This window comes from Dermacentor variabilis, chromosome 8 (assembly GCF_050947875.1).
Source record: "Dermacentor variabilis isolate Ectoservices chromosome 8, ASM5094787v1, whole genome shotgun sequence".
In the NCBI taxonomy this organism is placed as follows: Eukaryota; Metazoa; Arthropoda; class Arachnida; order Ixodida; family Ixodidae; genus Dermacentor; species Dermacentor variabilis.
In genome coordinates this window covers 79,051,418-79,076,310 of record NC_134575.1, presented here as the reverse complement: position 1 = coordinate 79,076,310, position 24,893 = coordinate 79,051,418, and the positions used below count along the sequence as shown (strand labels likewise).

The 24,893-nt window shown below is 45.8% G+C and overlaps 2 protein-coding genes across 8 annotated transcripts in view; one reads left to right on the top strand and one right to left on the bottom strand.

Moving 5' to 3' along the window:
* snama (something that sticks like glue) overlaps positions 1-12,702 on the bottom strand; it is a 95,254-nt gene extending 82,552 nt beyond the window's left edge. For 5 of the 7 annotated variants that reach the window (XM_075702426.1, XM_075702432.1, XM_075702430.1 and 2 more), the window contains exons 1-4: positions 12,364-12,702; positions 8,269-8,509; positions 7,949-8,036; positions 4,337-4,379 (exon numbers count right to left, since the gene is read on the bottom strand). In XM_075702426.1, coding sequence (XP_075558541.1) covers positions 4,337-4,379; positions 7,949-8,036; positions 8,269-8,434 — 297 coding nt within the window. In that variant the 5' untranslated portion in view covers positions 8,435-8,509; positions 12,364-12,702. The remainder of the gene's footprint in view (positions 1-4,336; positions 4,380-7,948; positions 8,037-8,268; positions 8,510-12,363) is intronic. The other 2 variants (XM_075702428.1, XM_075702429.1) reach the window with 1 other exon arrangement.
* Positions 12,703-12,929: 227 nt separating this feature from the next.
* Positions 12,930-24,893, top strand: part of eIF3l (eukaryotic translation initiation factor 3 subunit l) — a 45,296-nt gene continuing 33,332 nt past the window's right edge. Inside the window, exons 1-7 of the mRNA XM_075702425.1 lie at positions 12,930-13,115; positions 13,418-13,463; positions 14,133-14,244; positions 15,006-15,082; positions 16,409-16,464; positions 18,103-18,172; positions 23,301-23,374. Of these exons, the coding sequence (XP_075558540.1) occupies positions 13,083-13,115; positions 13,418-13,463; positions 14,133-14,244; positions 15,006-15,082; positions 16,409-16,464; positions 18,103-18,172; positions 23,301-23,374 (468 nt within the window). The 5' untranslated portion in view covers positions 12,930-13,082. The remainder of the gene's footprint in view (positions 13,116-13,417; positions 13,464-14,132; positions 14,245-15,005; positions 15,083-16,408; positions 16,465-18,102; positions 18,173-23,300; positions 23,375-24,893) is intronic.

The window sequence follows — 24,893 nt, the reverse complement described above, 5'->3', positions numbered from 1 at the left end:
AAAAACACTAAATACACGCACGCCATCGGCGTTCTTGTATCACGTGGGGCAAATCCTGCCTGCCGATTGGACGCTGGGAAGCATTGTCTGCTAGACAAAGGAGTGTCATTCGCCATTTTGAGCGGAGTGCCCTGTTTCAGTTGCGATGGCTGTTGGAAAACGGAAGTTTCGGACGGCGCATGCCTTCGGGAAACAACTTTATTGAAAAGCCCGTGATGGGTTCGAAAGATGAAAGGAGGGGCTGGGAGGCTAGCCCCATAAAGCTCCTGTTTCTGTCACACAAACCAGGTCTTCAACCATAGCGACATCCTCCGCCAGTTGCACAGCCCAGAGCTGGGCTCCTGGGCATTTATTTACTGAGCAGCATAGCCTACCACTGCTCAGGGGGTTTTTATTTTAGTGTTATAGTTTATGCTGCATCTGATATTGTTCGAAGCTGATGGGCATGCCCATATAATGTGATGGAGGTCTGCACATTGCATGTCTTACAGTGTGAGGAGTATGCTTCCGAGCGTAATTGGTGCACGAGTAGTGGCGTAGGGAAAGTGCTTGCCTGTAGGAGTCTCCATGCAGCTGCTTGTCACACTAAAAATTGGCCTTCACAGAGCAATACAGATGATGACCAGTGCTTGGAACGATGTCAAAGAAACCACGGTCGTGAACTGTTTTCATTTCGCGGGATGACGCTGCTGCTAAACAACTTTGTACCGCAGCAGACTTTGCATCGGCGTCCAGCGTCATTCGCCGCTGTTGTAGCTTAGTGCTTATTTGGAGGGCCTCAGCAATACTGAGGATGGTTTGATGAGCTTGATGGCGCACAAGGAGCAAGCCAAGGTTACTGACTTCTTTCATACGAAATAAAGTGCAGAGGCTTTCGGGTTGTTCTTTTCCATATTGTGAGCAAATCGTTAAGTTCCCACATGGCACAATCTTGGGAAACCATTTTGAGACCTGCACTGTTTTACCATAAGCTTTAAATAGGCATATTTTGTATTTGGAATTACTGACATATTGACACGTGTACTTGTCTTTATCTGGCGACACGTTTCACCCCCTAACAAATGTTATCGCACAGCACAGGACGCGCCTGCATGTATTGACAGTTTCTGGAATGTTATCGGATGCTTCCATCCGCTGTTCATCACCGAACCGTGTAATCTGATTGCATGTATGCGCGACACGAATAGTGTAGAACTTTGTGGAAGACACGCAGGTCCCAGCGATTAGTCTGGAACATTCGACGATTGATGTATAAAAGCTGACGCGCTTGACCCATTGATCAGATTTTCGACGATCACCGAGTGTGTTCGGCGCTCTGAGTGTAGCCTGTTTTGAGGGCACAAGTTCGCCCAATAAAACGCTAGTTTTGTCTTTCCCAGCTTGGCTGTTTTCTTTACCGTCACTACGACGCGACAATATCGAACTATTTTGCAATTCCCTTTGAGTTCGATAAATCCAGGATCGACTATATTCGTAGTAGACATGTCTTTGGTGAATGTATAGAAGATACAGTTGAATCCCGCTATAACGAAATTCACGGTGCACGAAAAAAAATTCGTTCTCGCGGAACTTCGTTATCGCAAAAATTTGACGTGAAACGCAGAAAGAATTGCCCAAGCAGCAGCAAAGGCGTTTAATGCCAAAAATCTGTAAGCTTGGTTTGCTTACGCTTCACGGCGAGCAACGCCGTCACGCGATTTTCGCACTCGGTCAGCAAACCCATTGCAACATCGTCGTCTCGGACAGCAACGAAATTCCTGATGACATCAAAAGCGTCCATCACCTGTACGGCGGTTGCCGCAGCCGGCGCTTCCTGTACGTCGTCGTCTTCTTCATCGGAAGAGTCCTTATCATTCCGGGCAGCTTTTATGATCTGCTCATCACTCACATCTTCGTGAACAACAACACAAGCGTCAGCGCCGATGTATTCGTCGAGCTCGAGATTAGGCGGCACGGTTCCTATTTCTCCCAGCGTTTTCCAGGCGGCCGCGATCCCCGGAGCCGGTGACGCCTCTTCGTCGTCGTCTGTAACGCCTGGTGTTAGGCCAGCAGAGTGTACGGGTCGACCTTCGGCAAATCCGGCGTGCCTGAAACAGTTCACAATTACTGAGCGCCCCAGTGTGCTCCAGGCAGCAGACATTCCGGCCATGTTACTCGCCTTCCAAGCAGCTGCTCCGTCCACGTCTGCTGACATTGACTCGCCGCACAACACTTTTCCAACGATGTTATGGCGGGCCTTGAAACGGTTTAGCCAGCCAATGCTGGCTTTAAAATCATCAATGCCAAGTAGGCATGCATAGTTCAAGGCTTTCTGCTGGACGATGCTTCCGGACAGGGGGACGTTGCTGGCTCGTGCTTCCACAAACCACGCATGCACTGCTTTGTCCAACTCTTCATGGAGGGGCCGCGTCACCTTTTTGTGCTTCGAGGATGTGCCTGAAGCAAGTGCCATTCTCACGCTGTCCTTATTGCCTAGAATCGTTGACAGCGAACTTGCAGGAATTCCGAAGTCTTCAGCAATTGCCGCTTTCTTCCTTCCGCTTTCTGCTTGGGCGATTATTTGAGCTTTTTGCTCAAGGGAAAGAGTTTTGCGTTTTTTCACTTGCGTTGCCATCGTGTCCTGCGGATGAAAACTCGTCGTTGTCGAAGAGAAAGGCAGCGAGTGAACAACGCGACCACGACACAAAGCCAAAATGGCGGAACTGCAATCACGTGATTACATGCTTAATGTGGCTTTGGATTTGACTTGGACTTCTCGCCAATAAAACTAGTTTCGGTTTCGATTTTGAACGCGAAAATTTCGTTGAAGCGGAAACGCTCTGCAAAAATGGTTCGTTGTGCAGAGAAATTTAGGCCATTAATTCTTATAGGATACTCGCGGGGAATAAAAAATTATTCGTTGTCGCGGAAATTTCGTTGTGGCGGTATTCGTTGTGGCGGGATTCAACTGTAGTGTAAAAAAAGAAGGCAAATAATCTGAAAGCAAAAAACGCGGATTTCACCATCTGGCAGTGTTTTCTATGACGAAAGAGTGGTCTTGAGATGCAATGTTTCTGGCGATTTTTAGGGCCTCTAAACCTACAAGGCATCCAAAAACTCCGCTAAGTTTCAACAGTGAGCACGCATAAAAATCTGCCTTCAAATTCATAGCGGCGCTGCCTATCACAACACACGCTAAAGCTAAGTCTCTAATAACAGTTGTTGAAACCTATGGTCCATAGACATTATGCACGAACAAGATGGCCCCCATAAGGCCCATAATATGTTAGGCCACTCAAGTACCAAAATTGATACTTTTCCAAGCTGACAGCATTGGTACTCACAAAAGGCTTAGTGCCACATCTAAAAGCTGACAGCTACTGTTTCAGGTGCCAGCAAGCAGAGCCAGTGCTTGTACCAAGCAGTTAACTTGTACGCTCCAAACACATTTCTGAGAAACATCGACATGCACAAGGTTGCCCTCATAGGGTATAAGCACTTGCACTACTGTTATGCAAACACACCTAAGTGCACACCAAGTAACATGGAGAATACATGCAACATCTGCCCTGTCAGGTGGCAGCACCATCTTCAATGTCTATCAAGGTCATCACAGCAAGTGACTTCTGTCATGAAGCCATAATGAGCCAGGCCTATCAATCAGTAAGTCTTGTAGCCATCCACAATAGCTTCTGTACAGCTGGAAATGTCATTAGACCCCTTCTACCGCATAGCAGCAGAAGGGATACGATCATAGCCAGTAAAACCAGATCACAGCCAGTAAATTAGCCTTCTGTTGACACCTTCATAAAATAAAAGCAACTCGGCAGTACATGTTGTCAAACCAATGTCCTGTTTTACGCAACAAACGCATCAAAGAAAAAAAAAAAAAAAGAGGACAGAATGAAACACACAAGCTTCTCCAATTAATGTTTCGGCATGCACCGTGGCAAACAACTCGGAACTAATGCCCCCCCAACTACCCAATCTACGTAGCAAGACACGCAGAACTAAAAAAAGAAAAAAAAAGGTAACACTGCTGCGGAAACACGGCCGTATGCCTTCAAGCATGCAAGGCAGGCCTGCCAAGCGAAGGGGGCCAGGGCACTGCGGCCCTTTACAGGTAAAGCACGCTCCTTGAGCAACGACAAGGGGGCGCCGTCGACAGGTCTGCGGCTGCACTCTTCCCTCTTCCGCGGTCGTGCAAAGTGGCGGCGGGATAGAAGGCTAAACATCATCATCAATGCAAGACAGACACAACGGGAGCAGAGAAGGCGCAAATCTGATGAAGAGTAGTAGAGGAGGAGGAGGAGGGTTTTTTGCATGTGCACTTTTTCCCCCAGAGTGGGCTACATACGTCCGGGACTGAGTGCTCGCCATCACGGTTGCGCTCCCTGCTGCTGCCAGGTGGCGCCAAGGTGGGCAGCAGGCACGCAGAGAAGGAATGGAAAGGGAGAAAGAGAGGACAGAGATCAGCATAAGAAAATGAACTCTTCATGCGTAAACAACGGTGTGTCCTTCGTAACTCAATACAGCAGAACCTCGTTGATGCAATCAAGTTTCGTAGTATTTCTCGGTGCCCACATTCCCAATCAAAGGAAAAAAAAGAAAACCCCACCACAGTTACACTTCTTTACGGGTTAATACTGTATTTACACGAATGTAAGTCGACCCCCCATATCGCGTGACAGGGAAAATTAAAGAAGAGCATACCCGAAGGCACATTTGATAACGAAAATTTATTAGCAGCTGACATGGTCACTAGACTACTCGTCTTCACTAGTGCTGCCATCGCCATCATTGCTACGGTCCCATAGCACGTCGTCGTCCAGCGAAATTTCACATTTGGCAAACAACCACACCATGACATCTTGTGAAACAGCAGCCCACGCCGAATGCACTCAACCACACACAGCCGTCAGGGAGGCTCTTTTGATAGGTCCGATTGGCGTAAGTTCGCGGTCTTCTACCGCCAGCCACTCGTACTCACAGCAGAGCATACCCTTAAAAGATGAAGATTCAGGCTTGTTTCAGGACCATGTCGCACTTTAGTGGCAGGAACCGATCACACATTTCAACGACCTACGTCGCAAGCTTAGCCTACAGCTCTGGAAAGTGGCCAGACTTCGGCACGTGGGCAATTCCTCACTTGCCGTCACAGGTGAAAATTGCATTTTCACCTGTGACGGGAGTGGCGACTTCACTGCAGTTGCCACTCGCACTCCACCCGTTCAGAAACATCGAACTTGTGGCCCGCTGTGCAGAGAAAGCTAAGCGCAACAGGGAAAGAGAAACCCGCAAGCGGTATCTGCTCTTCCATGAACTACCGATACTCCCCGCAAGCACCGCCATTCTGTCGGTGCCGCCGCGAATCCAGCGGCGTTTCCATCAACTATCAGCACCCCCCCACGAGTGTTGTGTGCACTGTGAAACTCTCAAAAATGTTGAAAAACCATTCCGAAAAGCGAACAAGCAAGCAGGATAGCAAAAAGCTACGGTTAGGGCCAAAGAGCAAACATAAAATTGTAGCTACGTTGTAGCTCCCGTTGGTCTCGCTTTTTTGGCGGTGCCATGTTTTGGTTTCGGTTGTAAGTCGACCCCCCCGCCACTTCAGATTTTCAAATTTTAAAAAAGTGGTCTACTTAGAATCGTGTACATACGTTATGTTTACGGACACATCCGTTAGCTTGACTAAGAGAGCAGCGAGGCTGCTGAAAATGTTGAGTTCACGAGGTCCTCAAGTCTGATAAAGGAAGGCTACCAAATTCTTGTTTTGAGTGCCCCTGTGCACTAAAAATACATGTGCATACCATTTGCGCATGTGCAAACCTTGAATTATTGTTTCATCATTTGACATTTTTCCAAGAGGTGTCAACTGTTACTGAGCGCTTGTGTTGTTTGGCTTTGTGTCCTCTTGTGCTCTTTTAATTTTCCTATATTCCGGGAAACCCTGTCTTTCGACACCAACTGAACTTCAGTACCCCGCCATGCTGCAATTGTATGGCACTTTTTCCGGCTCCTAGATTTTTCGTTCGCCTTCCTCTCTATTTTCGTTGCATGGTTTCTTTTAGAGCTAGTTCGCTCCCACGCGTCTATACCCTTGCACATTGACGTGCGCGTGGGCGGTGGCGGTTCCAGTTTTGTTTTGCGGGCGGTTTCGGCTGGCTATATCGTTACTAATTAATCGCTCAAAGGGCTACCGCCTCTTTCTCGCTCGTTTAGTGCTCACAGGGGTGCGCATAGGAAGGATGCCGCCGTGCATGCGTTTCCATTGCTTGTTTTTTTTGACACTCCCGAAAACTAATTGCCTCTGGTTGGTGATAAGGTGAAGATTAGCGGAAGTTTGTCCCACGTTATGCTTTTTTGGCGGGTACACAACCACACAGTTTTCTTGAGTGCGCGCACCTACGCAGTTCGATTACGCTATGGATGTACATATAAGATATTAGTGTATTAGTAGGAACATTTGAGTCTTGCGAAATATTCTCGTGTGCAGATCTTCAAGGCCTTCACCTATGTATATAAAAATGCATAAAATTTAATTCTAAGTTTATTTCCTTTTTTATTGTTGTTATTCATGAATGAAGAGTACAGTCGCCAAATCTTTAACTGGCGTGCGCGAGCGGCGACTTTTCCGTGCGTCAGCGCCGTATGACAGGGTGCGGCTGGAAAGAGTCTGAGGCTAAGCGCATGCGGACAAAGCGCGCTCAGCTGGGCCCATCGTCTGCTAAGCTGTTTCCAGCCTCACCCCGTCATACGGCGCCGACGCACGGAAAAGTCGCCGCTCGCGCACACCAGTTAAAGATTTGGGCGCCTGTACATATATACCAATGCAATATGTCTTTTTTTCTCACTTTACCGTCACCCTAGAAAAATTTTTACTTTTTTTCGAAATAAGTCCCTAAGAAGAATTGAAATCTGCAATTAAAAAAAAAATCGACCCTGGGCGGTCGCATATAGCGAAAAAAATCGACCCTCAAAGGCTTGATAGGAAATAACCCAAATGTGCAAAAGTTCCCTGCCGCAGGTGGCGGGATGTGAGCGTCGCCTCTCGCTCTGCTGTTGCCTGCCAGCTCAATTTTGTTTCCCACTGCTTAGAACGGCAATGTATTTCTCAGGGCGCTCATCAACGTCTTGCGCCGCAATGATTTTTGCCGAGTGGGCACCGGCCTGCTCGGGCTCGACCAGATTGGTGCATGTCGGCATCTCATTGCTGCAATCTTTCACACAACACTTCGTATTACGAGTACGTCGAATACAATTTTTAGTGACGTCGGATAGTATGTTTTTTTCCCCAATAAAAATGTGAACGAGATTCTACGGTATTTCTCAAAGCCACTACAGCGAAAGAAATGGCTATGGCATGCCTTCAGGGGGAAGTTGTATGTTCATACAAACATACTTAAGTGCCCACAAAACTAGGGACACGCAGGCATGTGTTGCTTTCACCATAGCCAGAAAGGCATTGAAATTTGGATTCAGCATTCCACCCACTGCTTGAACCCTCTCCACATTAGGACTACAAGCCTTAACTTCAAGCCATAATTATGCAAAGCCAAGGGCAAACGTAATATAAGGTTAGTGTCAGCTCAACTGATAGGGACAAGCACTACCATTGTGAAAATGCACTGCAAGTGTCTATGACATAAATTTGTGAGAGAAATAGTATTCAAAGCACTTCAATAGCTTACACTGCACTTCAGCATGAAATGAAATGAACACTGGCCAATGCGATTAGCCGAAATCACTGGCAAAGCTTAGAATACTTAGACCCCATTTATCTTGGGCAACTTAAAATTGAGAATGTGTGCAGCCAATTCAGTCATTTGCAGCTTCAGGGAACTAAACCACCTGCGGGAATAAAACAAGCTGCAAGGTTCATAGGAGGGCAATCTACACAGCATCGTAGATCGATTCTATTTTTGCGTCAACATCTTTTTGATGCAAGCAAAACATCAGCAAAGCTCACCAGTTCTTCCTGCCCGTGGTGGTGACTGGGACACGGGCGACGATCACAGATGTGTTCTTGGGAATCAGGTAGTCATCGGACGAGTACACTGCATGAAAGAGGGAAAGGGGAACTTGAGAACTTCAGGTTGACCATAACTAAATTTTCCCACTAGCTCCTTTAAGAGGAAGCTTTAGCTCAGACCCAACTCCGGTGCAGCCTATTCAAACACATGTAAAATGCAGAAATTCTTTTCGCAGATAGCCCCTGGACTGATATTAACCTTTCCAGTCCTGAATTGTTTTTCTATGGCATCAGTCTAGAACAGCGTTCCTGCTCACCTTCCTTGGTCTGTGCATTGGTGATCTGCAGGTCGAAGTCAGCTGCCTTGCCAATCTTCTTCTGCTGAAGGATGTTTTTCTTGAGTTCGCCCACTGAGATGTGCAGGCCGTCAAAGGTCACTGTGTCGAAGTCCAGGCTACTCTTGAACTTGTAGTGCACTGACATGGTCACTGCCGTGAGTTCCCGCAGTTTAGCTCAACACACGATGTGCCGTCCTTCACAGCAGAGCAGGCTGCCTGCCTGCGTGCATAAGATGCAAAAACGTTAACATCCGCCGCACAACAGCACAACTGCAATTTCTTTTTGAAGGCAAGTGGTGCTTGGCGAAGTACACAGTAGGGATTAGCAGTCACATAGGATTAGTGGCACTGATCTTGCCTTCCAGTAGCAGCAGCAGTATCAACCCCCCCCTCACCACTTTAAGACTGCAAATACTGCACAGTAACAACCACAGAGTAAGAGATACATCAACACAATGTCCAAAAGGACTCATGAGAGGTCTGAAAGAAGGCTGTCCCATCTGCCGGAACATGTCGGAAACTTGTTGGATGTGGTTGTTGGCATAGCAAATTGTACACTGGATGCATCTGTGAGTCCTGTGTTCAACACAAGCTGCACACCTTGCACTTCCAAAGTACATTTGCACAGTCAGTATTTTATTCAGCATGCAGTTACGGGATTACATAGCAAGAATTCTGTTCAGCATACTGTAGATGTGACAGCAGATAACAGCAATGCCAAATGCCATTGTTGAAGACAATGCATCCATCAAAGCACAAAGCATTTCACATCCACATATTCTTTCGCAAGGCTCTGCGATCTGCTCTCCAAAAACCAGTAAAAGATGCCGCCCAATCTTATAGGCAAGCTCAAAGAAAATCCGCAAACGGCCCTCTGTCACCTCAACCTACCTGAATTCAACACGCTAGTGCAAAGCGCAGCGACTGCGTTAAGACAAGAGCTGTCGCAAGTCGGTGTTGGATGACATTCAAACTCGCAAATGGATGACCTACCTGGTTGACGCGTGTTTGGAAGGTCAGACCTCGCAGCTAGACTGTGAGTAACAAATCTATGTATACTTCCAACTGCCTACTGGCTCAAGCAAGGGCTCTCCATGAAAACCTTCACTAGATAGTGGCTCAAACCCAATTTTTTCTTCCACATCTATGATGTCAGCATTGTTTGCCAATAAGGCTAGCCAAAAGGTGAGAGAAGAAAAAACAGCTACTCGTTTTACTTGGCACTCGCTACAGTTAGCCTTCATGTTAAAAGAAATGTTCCCCCTCAAAGGGGCAGTGGCAACCCAATGAAGGGGTGCCTTAAACAACTTCACCATAAATTTGAAAACTGACTTAGAATGAGTAGAATGCCCCCCCCCCCCCTCCCTTCCTACCCATGTGCCTACACTCAAGTGTCAGAATTCCTATCCTGATCAGCGCCATTTCAACTGAAAATGTCTGCACTAATCTGTGCAGAAGACAATGAATTAGAAGCCAATGCTAGGGTGTTTATGTGCAATACAAATTCAGGTCTTTAGCAGCAGTAATTGAACTGAAGCCTTAACCACAAATCACTTTTCAGCCTACTCCTGGATTTCCCTACAATAAACATCAGTGCAAACCGTCGACCAACTTCGAACACTAGGGTACAAGTCTCCCAAAGTGCAACCAGAAAATAAAGCAACTTAGATGAAATATTGTGCACTTTACACTAGCAAAGCCAATCACGAAGTTTTGCCCATGCTCTGTGAGCATGGTGCACAGGCACAATCATCAAGATATGTACAAAGCCCGGAAAATGGATAAGGACGAGGTAGGACTACAGGACACCCAAAAGTCACATCATACATAGACGTCAAAAAGCACATCGATAATTTGGAACTAACGTATAGCCAAGTGCCTCCACAAGGTTCAAGACACAAATGCACGAACATGCAGTTAGTGCTTTGGCAGATCGTGTACCTCAGCCGCAATGTGATCGAGGGAAGGCTAATGCAAGCATTGTTGCAGGCAATGCAGAAGACTTAGAAGCTTCACAGAGTGCTGCCTATTTGACCCGAGGACGTCAGTCTCATGTAAAAGGGCTTCACATTGACGTGCTACAATGCGTAGTTACACGGGTTTTTGTTAGTCCGAAAAGTCATTGTTACGTTCCCAAAGTTATAATTCACACAGCATCTGATCTGCAATTTATACTTTCCCACATAATTGGGTGCTATCACGCCATTTTTCACATTCTAAGCATTTATCACAAACAGAAGCTAGGGTTCAAAGACAACAAGTTACACGAGTGTTACTGCATTCTGCCCCCTTCGTTATGTTAGCCGGGAATCAATCCTGCAACCTTGTGCTTACCAGCAGAACACCACAAAGAACTTTTTCTTTTCTGTCCTAGAGAACTTTCAATGAGGAGATTTCTGTGTTGCCATAACACTCCCTCGGCTGTTTCAAAACTGTGCGAGTTTAGACTTAAAAGCAATGAAACAGCAGCAACGTGTGTTTTGTACTTTCGAGCAACGAACCACAGGAGATATTCTTGCTCTCTCCCCACCAAAAAGTTGATGCTAACAGATTATTACACGAGACCTTTTGCATACAAGAAGCCAATCGCTACAATACCTGTACCCTCCCTCCTACCACAGTGATATAAAACAGTTTTAAATAACAAAAACTAAAGAACGTGATGGGACCACAAATATTGACAAGTATGCAGGCTTTTCCGCCTGTAATCCTTGCAGTAATGCATCCCGATGATCTCATTAGTCAAGTGCACTCGAGCCAGTATTTATTAAATTATGGGGTTTTACGGGCCAAAACCACGTATGAGGCACGCCGCGGTGGAGGATTCCAGAAATTTCGACCACCTGGGGTTCTTTAACGTGCACCTAAATCTAAGTAAGTACACGGGTGTTTATGCATTTCACCCGCATCGAAATGCGGCCGCGGTGGCCGGGATTCAATCCCGCGATCTCGTGCCTAGCAGCCCAACACTATAGCCACTGAGCAACCACGGCGGGTTGAGCCAGTATTTACCAGCACTGCTAACAAGCTTTTGAATGACAGTAACCAACTCTTCTAGCTTTCGGTGATGGTAACAATAAGCCTTTTATGGCTCAGACTGACACTGCTGCACCATATTATCCGCCTTGCCTGTAGACACAAGGTTTACGTTCATACGAAATGAACTGTCCACGCTTCACAGTGACAGGACAAGAGAAGGGAAAATGTCACCTCTTGCGGCAGCCGCTAACAAAGGCCATGTAGTCACCGCGCACGGAATATTTGAAGCAACATTATGGCGAAGGTGAATTGGTCCATCTTCAAAGTAAGCACAACTAAACACGGGCGAGCTTACAAGCAAACATGGAAAAGCTCGTGCTAAATATAACACCTATTACACACGTACCGTTTACCCGCAATGCGCTTCTCGCAACATCGATTGCGGGCAAGTGCGTTTCGAGAACTGAAAATTGCCGTTCGATGACTGACGCTTGCGACAAGCACCTGTTGTAACGTCAACTCGAACACGAGCCCATACGGAAATAAAAATACCATCAAATGCACGCTAACGCAAAAATGCCCCGGGGATTTTCCCCTCTAGTGCGCTCCCGAAATAGGACTGAGCGACTGAGAAAGTGGGGGTCCATATTGAGAGGATTAGAAAACCTTCAGCAGCGATGCAAACAAGAAAGTCAAAAAACAAAAACAAATTATAAATACGGGGTCACTTCAATGCCGTTGCCCCACGAAACAGTGCTTCGACCGTCCTTTCACCCATCCCCCCCCCCCCCTTCTTCCAAAACTGCAATTTATGTTACAATTACCATAGTTCGCACTGACTACAGGAACTCGGGCTGGTTACCACTCGTGAATGGCACCAAGCCAAAACGCTGTGCCTCGCCAGCTCGAGTGAGGCAAAAATTCGACAACGTTCACGAAATCAGCGCGCACCTCCAGGCGACTAGGCCTAAACACGGTCGCTGACTACGCGTAAAATCGGCACATGGTTGCGCACAAATATATTGCATATCGAAAGAAACGCAGAAAAGCGCGGACATTTCGCAAGCAGCCTAGTGAGAAAAACGGACGGCTTACCGTAAGTGCCGCCTTCAATGCATGCCGTCAACAGCTCCCACGAAGCCTCGGACGACGCAACGCTCGGACCACTGGGCACTTCGGACGCCGACGTCGGGCTAAGCCTAAAGCCCGTGGAGCGCTCGGGTTTACCTTTGAGGGATTGGCGAGACTACGAATTTGCGTCACTGGAGGACGTGGCGAAACCCAGCGTACGGCGACAAATCGGCCAGCGCTTTGCACTTAGGGGGAAAAAAATGAAGCAATCGATGTGAACGACATTTTCAAACAAAATTAACGCGCCTCAGCCACTGAAACAACGACAACGAAAATCACCTGTGCTTCCGCCACACACAGCTGCCGCAGCGCCGTCTACAGAAAGGTGGTCGATTTCCTAAATACAAAAATTACCTTAAAAAAAAGTACAAAACTTCACCTTCTTGCACATATATAAATTTATCTCAAGCATTCATTTGTAATATTAAGGTCAATCTTGTAATAATTAAAAAATAAATTTGAACGTCTAGTGAGTGAATTTGTTGCGTACTTTCTCTATGCTTTAGCCATTTTGAAGAACTATGTCCTTCACACTGGTCAATGGGCCTCTTCGGCGTTTTGCCGTAAGGCCTGTAGCCGTGCGTGTACCATCCGCTTCATGTAACTTGAGCTAAACCGAGTTTTTACACGCATCCGACTACGCCGATTATCACCGGATACGTTTTCGTACGAACACATTCGCAATGATGGGCGATCAGGAGGAATACGACGTCGAGGTAAGCCCGCTCGACGTGGTGCACCCGTGCCGCAATATGTCATGCTTTTCGTCAAAACGACGCATGTCAAACTGCGACTATAGTGCTGGTTTTCCAGGAAACAAGCGGGTTAAAATTTATGTGTTGAATTTGTTACAGCGAGGAGAAGTCAATTGGACTGCGTCGTTTGTTTGTACTAGTGGCATGATTCCGTGAAATGAATGTCGCCGGTTCAAGTACTACACATGTACAAACCTTAAAAAACCGATGAAAAAGTATGTTGCTCGCTGTAACTCTTTTCATTACTTTCTTTACGAAAACAGTACGTCGATAACTACGGCTACCCGATCCACGACGCCGATCCTCATGGTAAGTTCAACATCCGTAGCTGTGCTTGCCGGTAAACTTTGTGAAAAAGAAAAATCCTGCAATATGTTGTTCTGTGGCTGCTAGGAGAAATGTGGAAGCACACTGTACGTGTGCTACTGCTTGTTTTGCCCTAACGAGTGTCCATCGTTTGTTGGTTGAGAAAGATGCTACGAAACACCAGCCAAAAAAGAAATATGAGCAATTTTGGCTCAGCAAGCCTTATATGTAAGCATTTTGTCGCGGCCATACATTTAATATGTAGTAAACTATTTACAAACGAAATTGACAGGGGCTGCCATTTAGTTTCGTCTGACAGAAAAAATTAAGATGCCTTCATTTCGCATTTGGCACGAATAATGCAGACGTTGGATTCTTTCCCATCTGCGGCAAGTTGGTTTTTCATCCACTTGCATTGCCATTAATTTATCATTTCTTTAAATCAATTAGTAAGTAGAAGTAATTTCCCCCATGTTGTCCTTGGTGTCTTTGTTTGTTGGCTTCTCATGGTATGATTAATAAAAACTGGGCCCCTCGGTTAACCCCCTTTCTTCTTGTGCATTTGGCTTGCTAGTTTTACGACGTCTAGCGCTTCAGCAACTTTCATTGAGAAGGTCAAAAGCTTCGAATTGGTAGCATTGCACTTGAGCCATCTTTACCTGAAAATTTCAGGCTACAATGCCGGCTACAAGCTTACCGAAGCCATGCAGAGCACGCTCATGTTCCTCAAGAAGGCAATCCAGGAGGGAAACCTGTACGAGATTCAGAGCGTCTACGAGAACAAGTAAGTCTCCCAGCTTAGCTTTTATACAAGCTCGCCAAGCGTGTGGCTGTGAAAACAGACTCCCTGATAAATACAGTGGTCAAATAAGTGGTGGCCCAGCTGTCTTGCATTTATGGGGCAACCGCACATTTTGAAGCTTCATTTTCATACCTTCATCTTGCGCACTAGCACATACCTATCCTTATTGTATGCATGCATTCTTCCTGTTGCCTGGTACCAGCACACCTGCAGGCATGTGTGGTCGTTTAGCCAAATTTAATGCCATATTTATTTGTTTTCAGTTGTTGCGTGTGTACAATATGAAACGCTAGGGACTGTGCGAAGGCTGTGACCAGCCCTTTTGGTCCCCACCTGTGAGCAAACGCAAATGAATCACAGAGGCAAAAGTCACCTGCCTCCACTTTGCTGCTTCTTGTAATCCTTTTAATGTGGTGCTAAAAAAAAATCATTTTGATAGATTACTAGCACAAATCTCAAGGGTTGAGACAGGCAAAAGGTAAAAAGACAGCTGCCACTGCCCTGCTTAACTCTTTCCCTACCATGGGGAAAGTAGGTGTTCTTGTAGGTTACACCAGATTTTTTCTGAAGGAACTACTGCACTCATATTTATTATTATTATTATTATTATTATTATTATTATTACTGCAATGAAAATGACAGGGCAGAGCTTCCTTACCGCAAGCTGCATCTCCTTTTAATTGCCAATTTATCAGGCTACTCGTGTTCTCTCCCGTAACTGGTGAAACAACTTGCCATTGCAGCCTCGCCAAGCTGATGGAACAGCACAGCAAGGTGATGCCGCCGCCAAACTCCAAAGAAATGGCCCACATCTTGGATGGTGAGCAAGCATCCCATCTGAGCACTGTTGCGAGCACAGGTGGCGGCAGTGGTCTCGGAAACCATCGTTGCGTCCCCCGTCCCCCTCCGTGTGGTGTGCGGCGCTGCACGTGCCTTGATGCATTGAGATGACAGTGAAGTTTACAATGTCTTCATCATATGCTGCGTTTGCTATAGCCATATTGGCAGGAAGAAAATTATGGATCACTTACTCACTTTGTTGTATCCGATAATTCGTTATGTTCGTGTTCACTATACCGAGGTTCAACTGTTGTGCCACCGAAACCCGTAAATCACGTGAAATGTTATATTTAATTCATCGGGAGCATGTAAAGCTACATAAAAAATTGTATATTGCCCCTTGTAGCCGGCGCCCAACGCCTTCGTCACATTAATTCAGGTTAGACGAGTATTCGCACCATACCACTTTATTTAAGCAGCCGTTTTTCCCTCGAACAATCCATGACTGGAACACCCTGCCTGAAAACGTTCTTCAAAGCTCTACCTCATCATCCTTTGTGCACGCTGTCATTAATCTATGACCCGAAACGTTCCCCGCACTCTCTGTCCTATTCCATATACTATGTGATAGAGATCATATCATGTTAAGAGCACCCTTATTTTTTTTTGTGTGTATAAGCCATTGTGTAAACATGTGCTGTATTGCAGAATTCTTTGATATTGTTGTTTATTGTTGTTTCTTCTTTTTTGCATTGTAACAAGATGATGCTTTGCTTGTTCCCACATTTTTTAATATTTTTTTTATTGTGTTTCACATGTTATTATGTTGTTAAACCCCTTTATGTATATCCCACTGCTGTCTAGGGCCTCTAAAACAGGTTGGCAGTACGAAATAAATAAATAAAATGAAAGGTGTGAGTAATCTGGAGCGGATAGTCCAGCAGGTTAATATGAGAATTGTTGACTACGTGTAATTTGTGACTAACACTTTCACGTAGCTTTAGGGGCAAAAACTCGTGCGCAGAAGTTGTTCGCCTGGTGACACTTCTCCGCTAGGTACAGTCGGCAAGAATTCTAAAATTCAAATGAACAATGCTGATCAGAACATCTCTTATGCTACATTACTTGTTTGCGTGACCTACACTTGCTCTTTAGCTGTTTCCTGAGCGTGGCATAGTTTCAAGTGTTAAGTTTTTTGGTGACAGAAATCAGTACAGTGTTACGAATGGAGGCGAGCTTGGAAACACAACACGTTTAGTCATTCTCAGCTTGTCTGTGTTTTAACTTATGCTTATAACGCATGTGATGTGGCTGTGTTGCCAAGCCTGAAAATAAGTTCTTGTAACGTTAATTCTTTTTCCAACAGATCACATCTTCATGATCCTGTACAAGGAGTTGTACTACCGACAGATCTATGCTCGGGTGAGTATGGTGATCGGGCTGACCGCAAGTTAGAGTGCGTTTATTCAATGTTTGCGAGCTATTTCCTTGTGGTGGCTTCTAATTTTGTACTCATTTATTTGTTTTGCACTGTAGAGCTCTGGTAAAACTGTTGTTGCGGCATGTATGGTTGTTGATACAGAAAGATTTGCTTTACCTGACGACTTACTTACTAGTATGAAGAACACTGTAGTCGCCCGACAGTAGCATGACAGTATAGTAGACACCTGTATGGGTTTCTCAGAAGTGTAGTTCTTGGCAGTTGAAGAAAAATTTGTTTTGCGCAGCGAGGTCGAAACTGGGACCAACCCTTTTCTGGGGCTGTCACTCCACCTTTCGCCACATTCTGTACACAGCAAGTTGCATGAAATAGCATTTGCGATAATAGCCTGCTTTCTTGAGAAGGCTTCTTTGAGTTGATAAATTACAGTTACCAGCTAATATTGGTGCGGCTTTCCCCATCTTTTGAAGAGATCAGTTTCATTTCATCAGGATGAGTAAATAGCTTTAATTTGGGTTCATACTATAATGGCAACAACTGCAGTCAACAGCCGATTATTCAGACATGCTTTCGTGCTGTGGCGACGCCCCTCTGGCAGAGCCACGATCCCAGTGGACTTCATTTGTAAAGATGACCGAAATTTCAGACACTTTGCAGCGTGCTGTACAGTTCGGACTACGACTGCACGAGCATGTGTAACATGGCCACCAAGGCAAGCAAAAATAGTGATGTTTTTGCTTATAGACATCGCCAGCATGGTTGTTGGCCATATCACTGCACCTCTGCAAAACTGAAGCTTAGTCAATCTAGTAATCGCAGATGAAAATTCAGTGCATGCATGGACCATACTTTAGTCTATCTGTAGTGATAGCATGACAGTGGTTTACATAGGGGCTGCGATTTCGTAGCGACACCTTCAGTTTCATTCTATGCCACTCTTATCACCCGCTGTTCGTAGCCGGTTTATCCTGTTGATAATGTGTGCGGAGTGTCGCTCTGACCACTAACGAAGTGTGAACAGCTGAGAAGGAGTACGCAGCATAAGATGCATTGCTAGAAAATCGTGGCCATCAAATGTCTGACAAAGTCCTCACAATGTCTGACAAACTTGGGCCGCATTTATGAACGATCGCTTTCGAAAGATACTTTCATTTTCACGTGAGTAGCAGCGGATGCGTCAATGAGCACTGGTGCTTCTGCGCAGTGATAATATATTGTGCTTAGCTCCGTGCCAAAAATACTGGCGCTCCTAGACATCAATGCGTCTTGCGCTGTACAGTCACGCAAAATTGAAGGTGTCTCCAAAAGTGATGATCCGAGTATGTGGCGCATCTTTTTTGGGCCACTTGTGGAATAAAGTGATTTATATTGTGGGGAATCTGCTATCTTGTAGACCCATTTATTCAGATGTTCTGGCGGTCTTATCAATCGGCGACTGTAGCACTGCTTATTTCAGCCCACATTCTTTCATATTCAGTTCGGATCTTGGCAGTCACCTCTAGAATAATCATTTTCCACAGAGCTCCTGAGTTCGATAACAACATGCACATTAGTAATTTTTGTGGCCGTGGCCTGGCAAATATTTGATTCTTGTTTCTTCTGCTTCTTGTTGACCTCAGGGCTCCCCAAAGCTTGACGAGAGATTTGAGTCGTACTACAACTACTGTGCCCTCTTCAACTACATCTTGAGTGAGTAGCGTTTGCTTTTTTTCAACTCCTTTTCTCTGTTTAGCAGGGACCTGCAAACCTTGAATTCACGGTTAGGGTTGAAGCCAGGAAGATTTGACAATCGTCCCCCCCCCCCCCCCCCAAAAAAAAAAAAACATTCTAAAATTTACTGTTACTGATGGGTTGCTTTTTTTTTTATGCACCATCTTTTTCTGTAAGTAAATTTGTTTGCAGGAAGTTGACTCTAATCACAGAATAGTTCCTGAAACATGGAAAATGTGTTCATGAAGCTTACAATTGCTGTTGACAACATTGGTCACACCTTGCGTTTCTTTAACTTCACATGCACGCCAGTGGCAAAAAAAGTTAACATTTCTTAATTCACACAAAATGTAAATGTGCCAAAATTAGCAACTCCAAGGAGCATACATATTTCTCTACATAAGATTTTTTTTTTACTTACTTTGTTTAGTGTGGCAAAAAAAGGGCTTTAAATTAAAGGGGCCCTGAAGCACTTTTTATTGAAGTTGAGAAATGCATTTGAAGTTAAATTGGACTATTTCAGAAATACTTTGCCCCCAAAAGTTGTTCAGTGCATTCAGTTTAAGAACTAGCGTCATGATTTGGTACTGCTGCCATGCGGATGCTGGCAATCAGACACACTGTTCGTTGTGCTTCCCCGCCTTCTTCAATGATTTGCACTGCGAAGGCTGCGGCGGAGCAGGTTGTGCCCACAAAGCCTCACCTACTGAACGCCACTTCATTGTGGCGCCCAGTTGAAATTTGATTTTGGATGTTCACGCAGACGCCACATTTTTCGATTTTGGTGCCTGCAACGCACCAAACGCGGTTGTCCTCGGGCAGCCGCAGTGTGCTCATCCAGTGGACTTGTCGCGGCGGCCATGGTATCTACACTGCATAGCAGACCGTAGCTACAGTCGAACCCGTTCACATAGAATTATTCTATATATTGAATAATTTCTGGACACGGTATAGTTACAGTGAGTATATATAGCAAAAATTATGCTTACATCGAACAAAAATAGCAGCGATTCCCGATATATTGAACGTCAAGTGGCGGAAAAGTGCCCCCAGAAGTTGGCTTTCCCTCGCAGTGGTGGGGAAACCCCGCGGTGTGGCTCCATTCAACCGCTCTCCCTACCGTGACCACACTGCCTCAGACGAGCCGTCAACACCCCACTGCGAAAAATGATCCTGGTCTGCCCGCAGCGCTTGCTCAGACGGCCAATCAGAGGCTCTTGTGCCCTCGTCGCGCAAGATGGCGAAAGTGCGAGATGTCTCGCTGCTTTTTTGGGTCTTCTCCTGCAGTGTTGCCGTGATGAAGCGGCAGAATTCGCCTTTCGTCGTAAAGCTTGAAATCATAAATCAGGTCGAACGCGGTGAGAAGTCGAATGTCCCCGCAGCATGCAAGATTCCGAGGTGTCTTCTCAGCACTATCTTGAAGAATAAGGGGCAAATTAGAGCTAAAGCAGCCAAACCCGCGACTCGGTGCTCGTGGCGCCCGACGTGAATGCACGGCCGTGTACAAGTGGTTCATTCGAAATTGCTTCAGACGTGCTGGCTTGTGCGTGCTCAGTGATGACTGTAAGTTCTGATGAACGCAACGAAGCCGTTGCCGGTGTTGCCGAAGTTTGGAGCAAGCTGTCCGAATTACCGGGAGCTGTTTACGAATCAACAGTGGACGAGTTTGTGAGTGAAGATGATGGTGTCGTGACCACGGGAATGCCCAAAAATGAAGACTACATTGCCGACATTGTACCGAGCACAAGTGAAAGTGGGCACAATGAGGAAAGCAACGACGGTCCTTTGACCACATGCTCCGAAGTGGTTGGTGCACTCGCATTAGTCCGGTGATTCTGCACGAATGTGGAAGTTTGTGGCCTCAGCTGCTCCGACTCCTTGGATAATGTGGAGAAGTGTATGCGTCGCAGGCAGCGAAATTGCCCAAGCAGAAGAAAATGCAGGACTATTTCATGCGAAACCAAGCTAGTTTCATCAATAAAGTGATTTTATAAATGGTATGTGCTGTTATGACATCCAATTATTTAGCAGGCTTATATCACATTATGCTCAGTATTGAACTGATGGCCGTTTATTTGCGAGTTCGATATAGCCAGGTTCGACTGTATATGCAACTGTAGCGCTTGCTTTGTGCATGACAGGGCTTGTGTGTGGACCGGCTTTGTCTTGCCACAACTTGACCAACAAATAGTAGCCCCACATCCAACTTGCTCATTTTGAAGCGCTATCCATAGCTCAGTAAAAGTCTGCCAAGGCATTTGACCAGGAGTGGCCAGATGTGAGGGCGCACTGGCAAGCCTGTGTGGTCTGACCTTAGCTTTCACATGGTTGGAGGCTAGTTGAGTGTTCAAATCTAGTTGAAATTTGAGGGGCCAGACAGCTATGCAGGCGGCTGTGGCCGAACGTGACCAAACGATAGCCATCATCTTCCGGAAGTGTGTTATTATTACCAAAATGTGAAAGCAGATTGTCGCTTACTTCAGCCTGTTTATTAAACTGTGTCAATAAATATGCGCAGTAACAGTAGGAACAAGTGCACTGATCCAAATGCCTTTCTTGATTGATGTCAGCTGTGGGCTAATAACATTTGCGTATGGGAATATAACAAAAAGCATCCAGAAAAGGGCAAGGAGTAGGCTTCTGAAAAGAGCATTCGAGAGAAAGGTGACTTTGTGCTCCGCTTGTAAAGTCTACCTGCCATTTACAACTGCAGAATTTGTCTGAGAGGTTCACAGCAGCATATGCTATCCACACACTGTTTTTTCACCAAGCCCATTGGGTGGTTCGGGGCCCCTTTAACTAAACAATACAGTCGACTCTCGTTACAATGGACCCTGATAATCCCACAAAGAATGTTGTACGTAATATCCGAAATGCCTCACTTCCAAAACCTTCGTTGCAATGTTTAACAACTTTATTGCAAAAAGTGAGTGAAGAATGTCCAATGTAAAAAACAAATAAAAAAGTTGCAGTTTCACCCGTAAGGTAAAGCATCAATTGTGAGAGCAAATTAGGCAAGATAAGCGCAGCAGCAGCAGTGAGCGAATTGACCTTCGTGCTGTCTCTCGCTTCAGCGCTGACTAAACGTTGAAAGCACAGTGCATACAAAGCTACCGGCACTGGGCACACTTTGTCCACATTGCAGGTCGCTTTCAAGATACGGTGGCCACGCCGTAACCAGCAGCCAACGGAGGAGAGGAAACGCGCCGCCAAAGCAGTTGAAGAGGTGGCGCGTTTCTGCCCTGCCTTCCTCCATCATATGCGCGACACTGAGCCGCAATTGTAGGCTGACCCTCGCAAGTCAGTTGCCAGCCCATGTCGACATGGCAAAAGTCCATTTTATACGCCTGATTTTGACAAAAATTGTCGCTAATTTTGTCCGCTGTAGCCAATAGTTCGTTGTGATGTGGTCTGTTAAAAGCGAACTTCATTGCATTAATAGAATAGGTAGAACAAACTAAGGCTAAAATATGGTCCATTATATTGTAAAGTCTGTTGTACGCGGGTCCGTTGTAACTAGCTTAGACTGTACAGGAATCCTTAACAAGCACTTAAATGTCAGGCATTTTACAATGAATTTCTAAATATGGCAGGTACAGTGTGTTAATAGCTCTGGAGCTCTGCCAGCTTCATCCTATGTCTTATTTATTGTTAAGCTTAGACTGGCGGTATCGTGTAGCAACACTGAAATTTATCTAGACCCAAGTGTGACCCTGCTGTTAACGAGTGTATTTAACCCTTTGAGCATCCCTGACGTACCAGTTTGTTTTTGCATTTCTGTCCTGCAATGTCACTGGCGTCTGGTAGGAATGGGAGGACCATGCTGAAAGAGCATTTGCCATTATCTGTGTCATTTTGTCCCTCTTGCATAACCAAAAATAAGCCAGAGAAAAAAAAGTAATAAAAAAGGAAGGGACGCTGTAGGTGAGTCGCCTGCGATAAAGCTGGCACTAATAGGGTTTGTAATGTCAGAGCAGTCGGCTGATTAACATTGTGCAGGTGCCATGTAGGCAGCATTGTATAATTAGTAGCCCAAGCCAATTACTGGCCCAGACGGTCCACAGTTTGTAGCCACGAGTCTCGTCCACCAGGCATCTCGCTGCGGATGCTTGGCGTTCTGCACGTGGGAAAGAAACATGAATCACTGCACGCCAACGACGACGTAGCCCACTTTTCCTGGCAACGTCGACTGACAACGTCGAGGCGGTGTTTCAGTAGTGCGCTGGTTTCTGCCGAGAACTGGTGGCTGGCTACCTTGCTCAACCATTCACTTTCGTATTGCAGTGACCGACATTTGAGAGTTTTTCACTGATTTTCCTGGCTTTAAGATACAGCTGTAGCTTGCCTGACGCCTGCGGGGAAGTCAGCAGACTTCGGCTATTTCTCCGCAGCAGGCTCTCACAAGCAGATATGGCCACCTTCTAAAAAAAGAAAAAAAACACCCATTTTGTCCTCTGCAATGCCGACAATGTCATTCTCATGCACTGCACCATTGCCTCTTATGGCCTCTAAAATATGTGCACACATGCAACCAATCTTGTAACCTGTATGGCATGCTAAACTGGACACAAATTTATGCCAAGCACCAAATCGGCGCACTATCACGTGCACTATCGTGCTGCACTATCACGTGCCGAAGGGACGTGCCTTCGAATCTCATAATAGTAGCAGTCATGGTGGTAAAGAAAGATTTCTTTTTCTTCACCCTAAATGCATGACAGCGTTGGCGGAAAACATGGAAGAATTACAGTCGAACCGTGCATACATGTGCCATACCCTCCGCGGTGGCTCAGCGGCTATGCTGTTGCGCTGCCTAGCACGAGCGTGCACGTTCGATCCCTAGACACCACGGGGGTGTTCCAATAGGGGTGGAATGCAACTGTGCTTTTGTACTGTGATCTGTGGGCACATAAAAAAACTTTGGGTGGTCAAAATTAGTTTGCAGCCCGCTTCTGCGGTGCCCCTCATAGTCCACTGTACGCTTTCGGGATATAAAGCCGCATTATTTAATAATTAATTCACAGTTTGTGAGGTATGGCTTCTTTTGAGAGATCCCTAAGCCCTTGAGGTCCATTCATTTTTTTTCCTTTTTGTTCTTCATTTGCAGGCACTGATGGACCTGTGGCACTGGTTCTTCCCAACCAGTGGCTGTGGGAGCTCATTGACGAGTTTATTTATCAGGTAAGACCCAATTATCGAGGCGAGCAAGTGCCGCGGCAGGGTCCTCCCCAGAAATTCTTGATGGATGGACTTCTTGCAACCAGTAAGGGGTGGGGGCGGGTGCACTCATGTAACTATGCCCCTTCTCTTCTTCTTTCGGGACAACCATTCTGCCATTTTGAATTGTAAGTTCTCTAATTTTGTATTTAGGATGTGTTAACGTAGTTAACATGAGCCAGTGGCACTTGCTACCATGATCGCCAAACTTTGCTGAGACAAACGCACAGCTTGCTTCTATGAAAATGTGTATGAATCGCACGCCAGGGATTCAAATCTGCGTCAGCCTGTATGGGCGCTTCCTGTGTCCGTGTGGCAGCAGTACCGAATCGTGATGCTAGTTCTTAAAAAAATTTTTGTTCCATCGTCTCTGTTTTACTTTTCCACAACAAAATATGGCGTGTCTATCTGAAGCTCAGATTTCTCCTCTTTATAATGGTTCCATTATGGCTGCGCTGCACCAAGGGGAATTTTGGCTCCGTAGTGCGATATCTTCGACATCTAGGTCACATAATATTTCCTTATGTGGTAAAGGAATGACCGAGAATCGCGGAAAGAAAAAAAAAAGCTGAATTAAAGTGGTGGCTGGCATTTCATCTGCCGCCCATCATCACCTTGCTTAGCCTCTTGGTTAGAAGGTCATAGATCAGATTCCGGAGGTTTGAAATCATCAAATATAGAGGCATTCGAATTTTGTGGCGCTACCATTATTTTGGGCGTTTCCTTTTTTTGCCTGCATTTTCTTTCCCACATCCTTTTTTTTTTCTTCCGTCCTAATCTTCTGATGTGCAATGTTGGACAAACGCTTTTTCTTCTTCTGATGTTATGTGCTGGTCTGCTTGAACTACTGAATTCACTCACTCCCTACACTGTTCCTGCCTACCAATTTACTACATTTCATGCATATAAATTTAAATTCGTACTGAAACAAAAACTTTCAATCTTTTTTGCTGTAATGAGTACCTAGTGAATTAGCTATAAAGTGCACGCGCCAACGAGCGAGCTTCATGTTGCTTGTTCAGCTGCTAGCCTGTTCAGGATTTGTGATGGCCTCGCCACCATTGTTGTCCTCTTTTTCATCGTCCAGCAGCGACAATTTCCTGCATACGAGAGTCAACGCCAACATGGCCAAACACTTTCAATTTGATTCACTACAAAGGAGTGACTGGGAATTTGGAGCCAACGACAGCTATCAATATGCATATGCACAGCTGCAAGTAGTACGAACCTGTCATTGAGTATGCTTTGGGAATCAAGCATATTCTGGAGCATTACACAAGGTGGGGTAAATAGCTGGCATAGCACCAGGTTTGTGAGTACGTAGTCTTGGTGGAGGATCGCACCACGCTAAGCTTGGCGGGTTTTGTTAGCATGCACGTTTGAAATGAAGTAAGCAGATCTGTCTCCTCTTAATAACGTGCAAACGAACTCGGTCCACTTCTGCCGCGTGTCGACGCTGACGGTAGCAAATTAGCAAGCCATG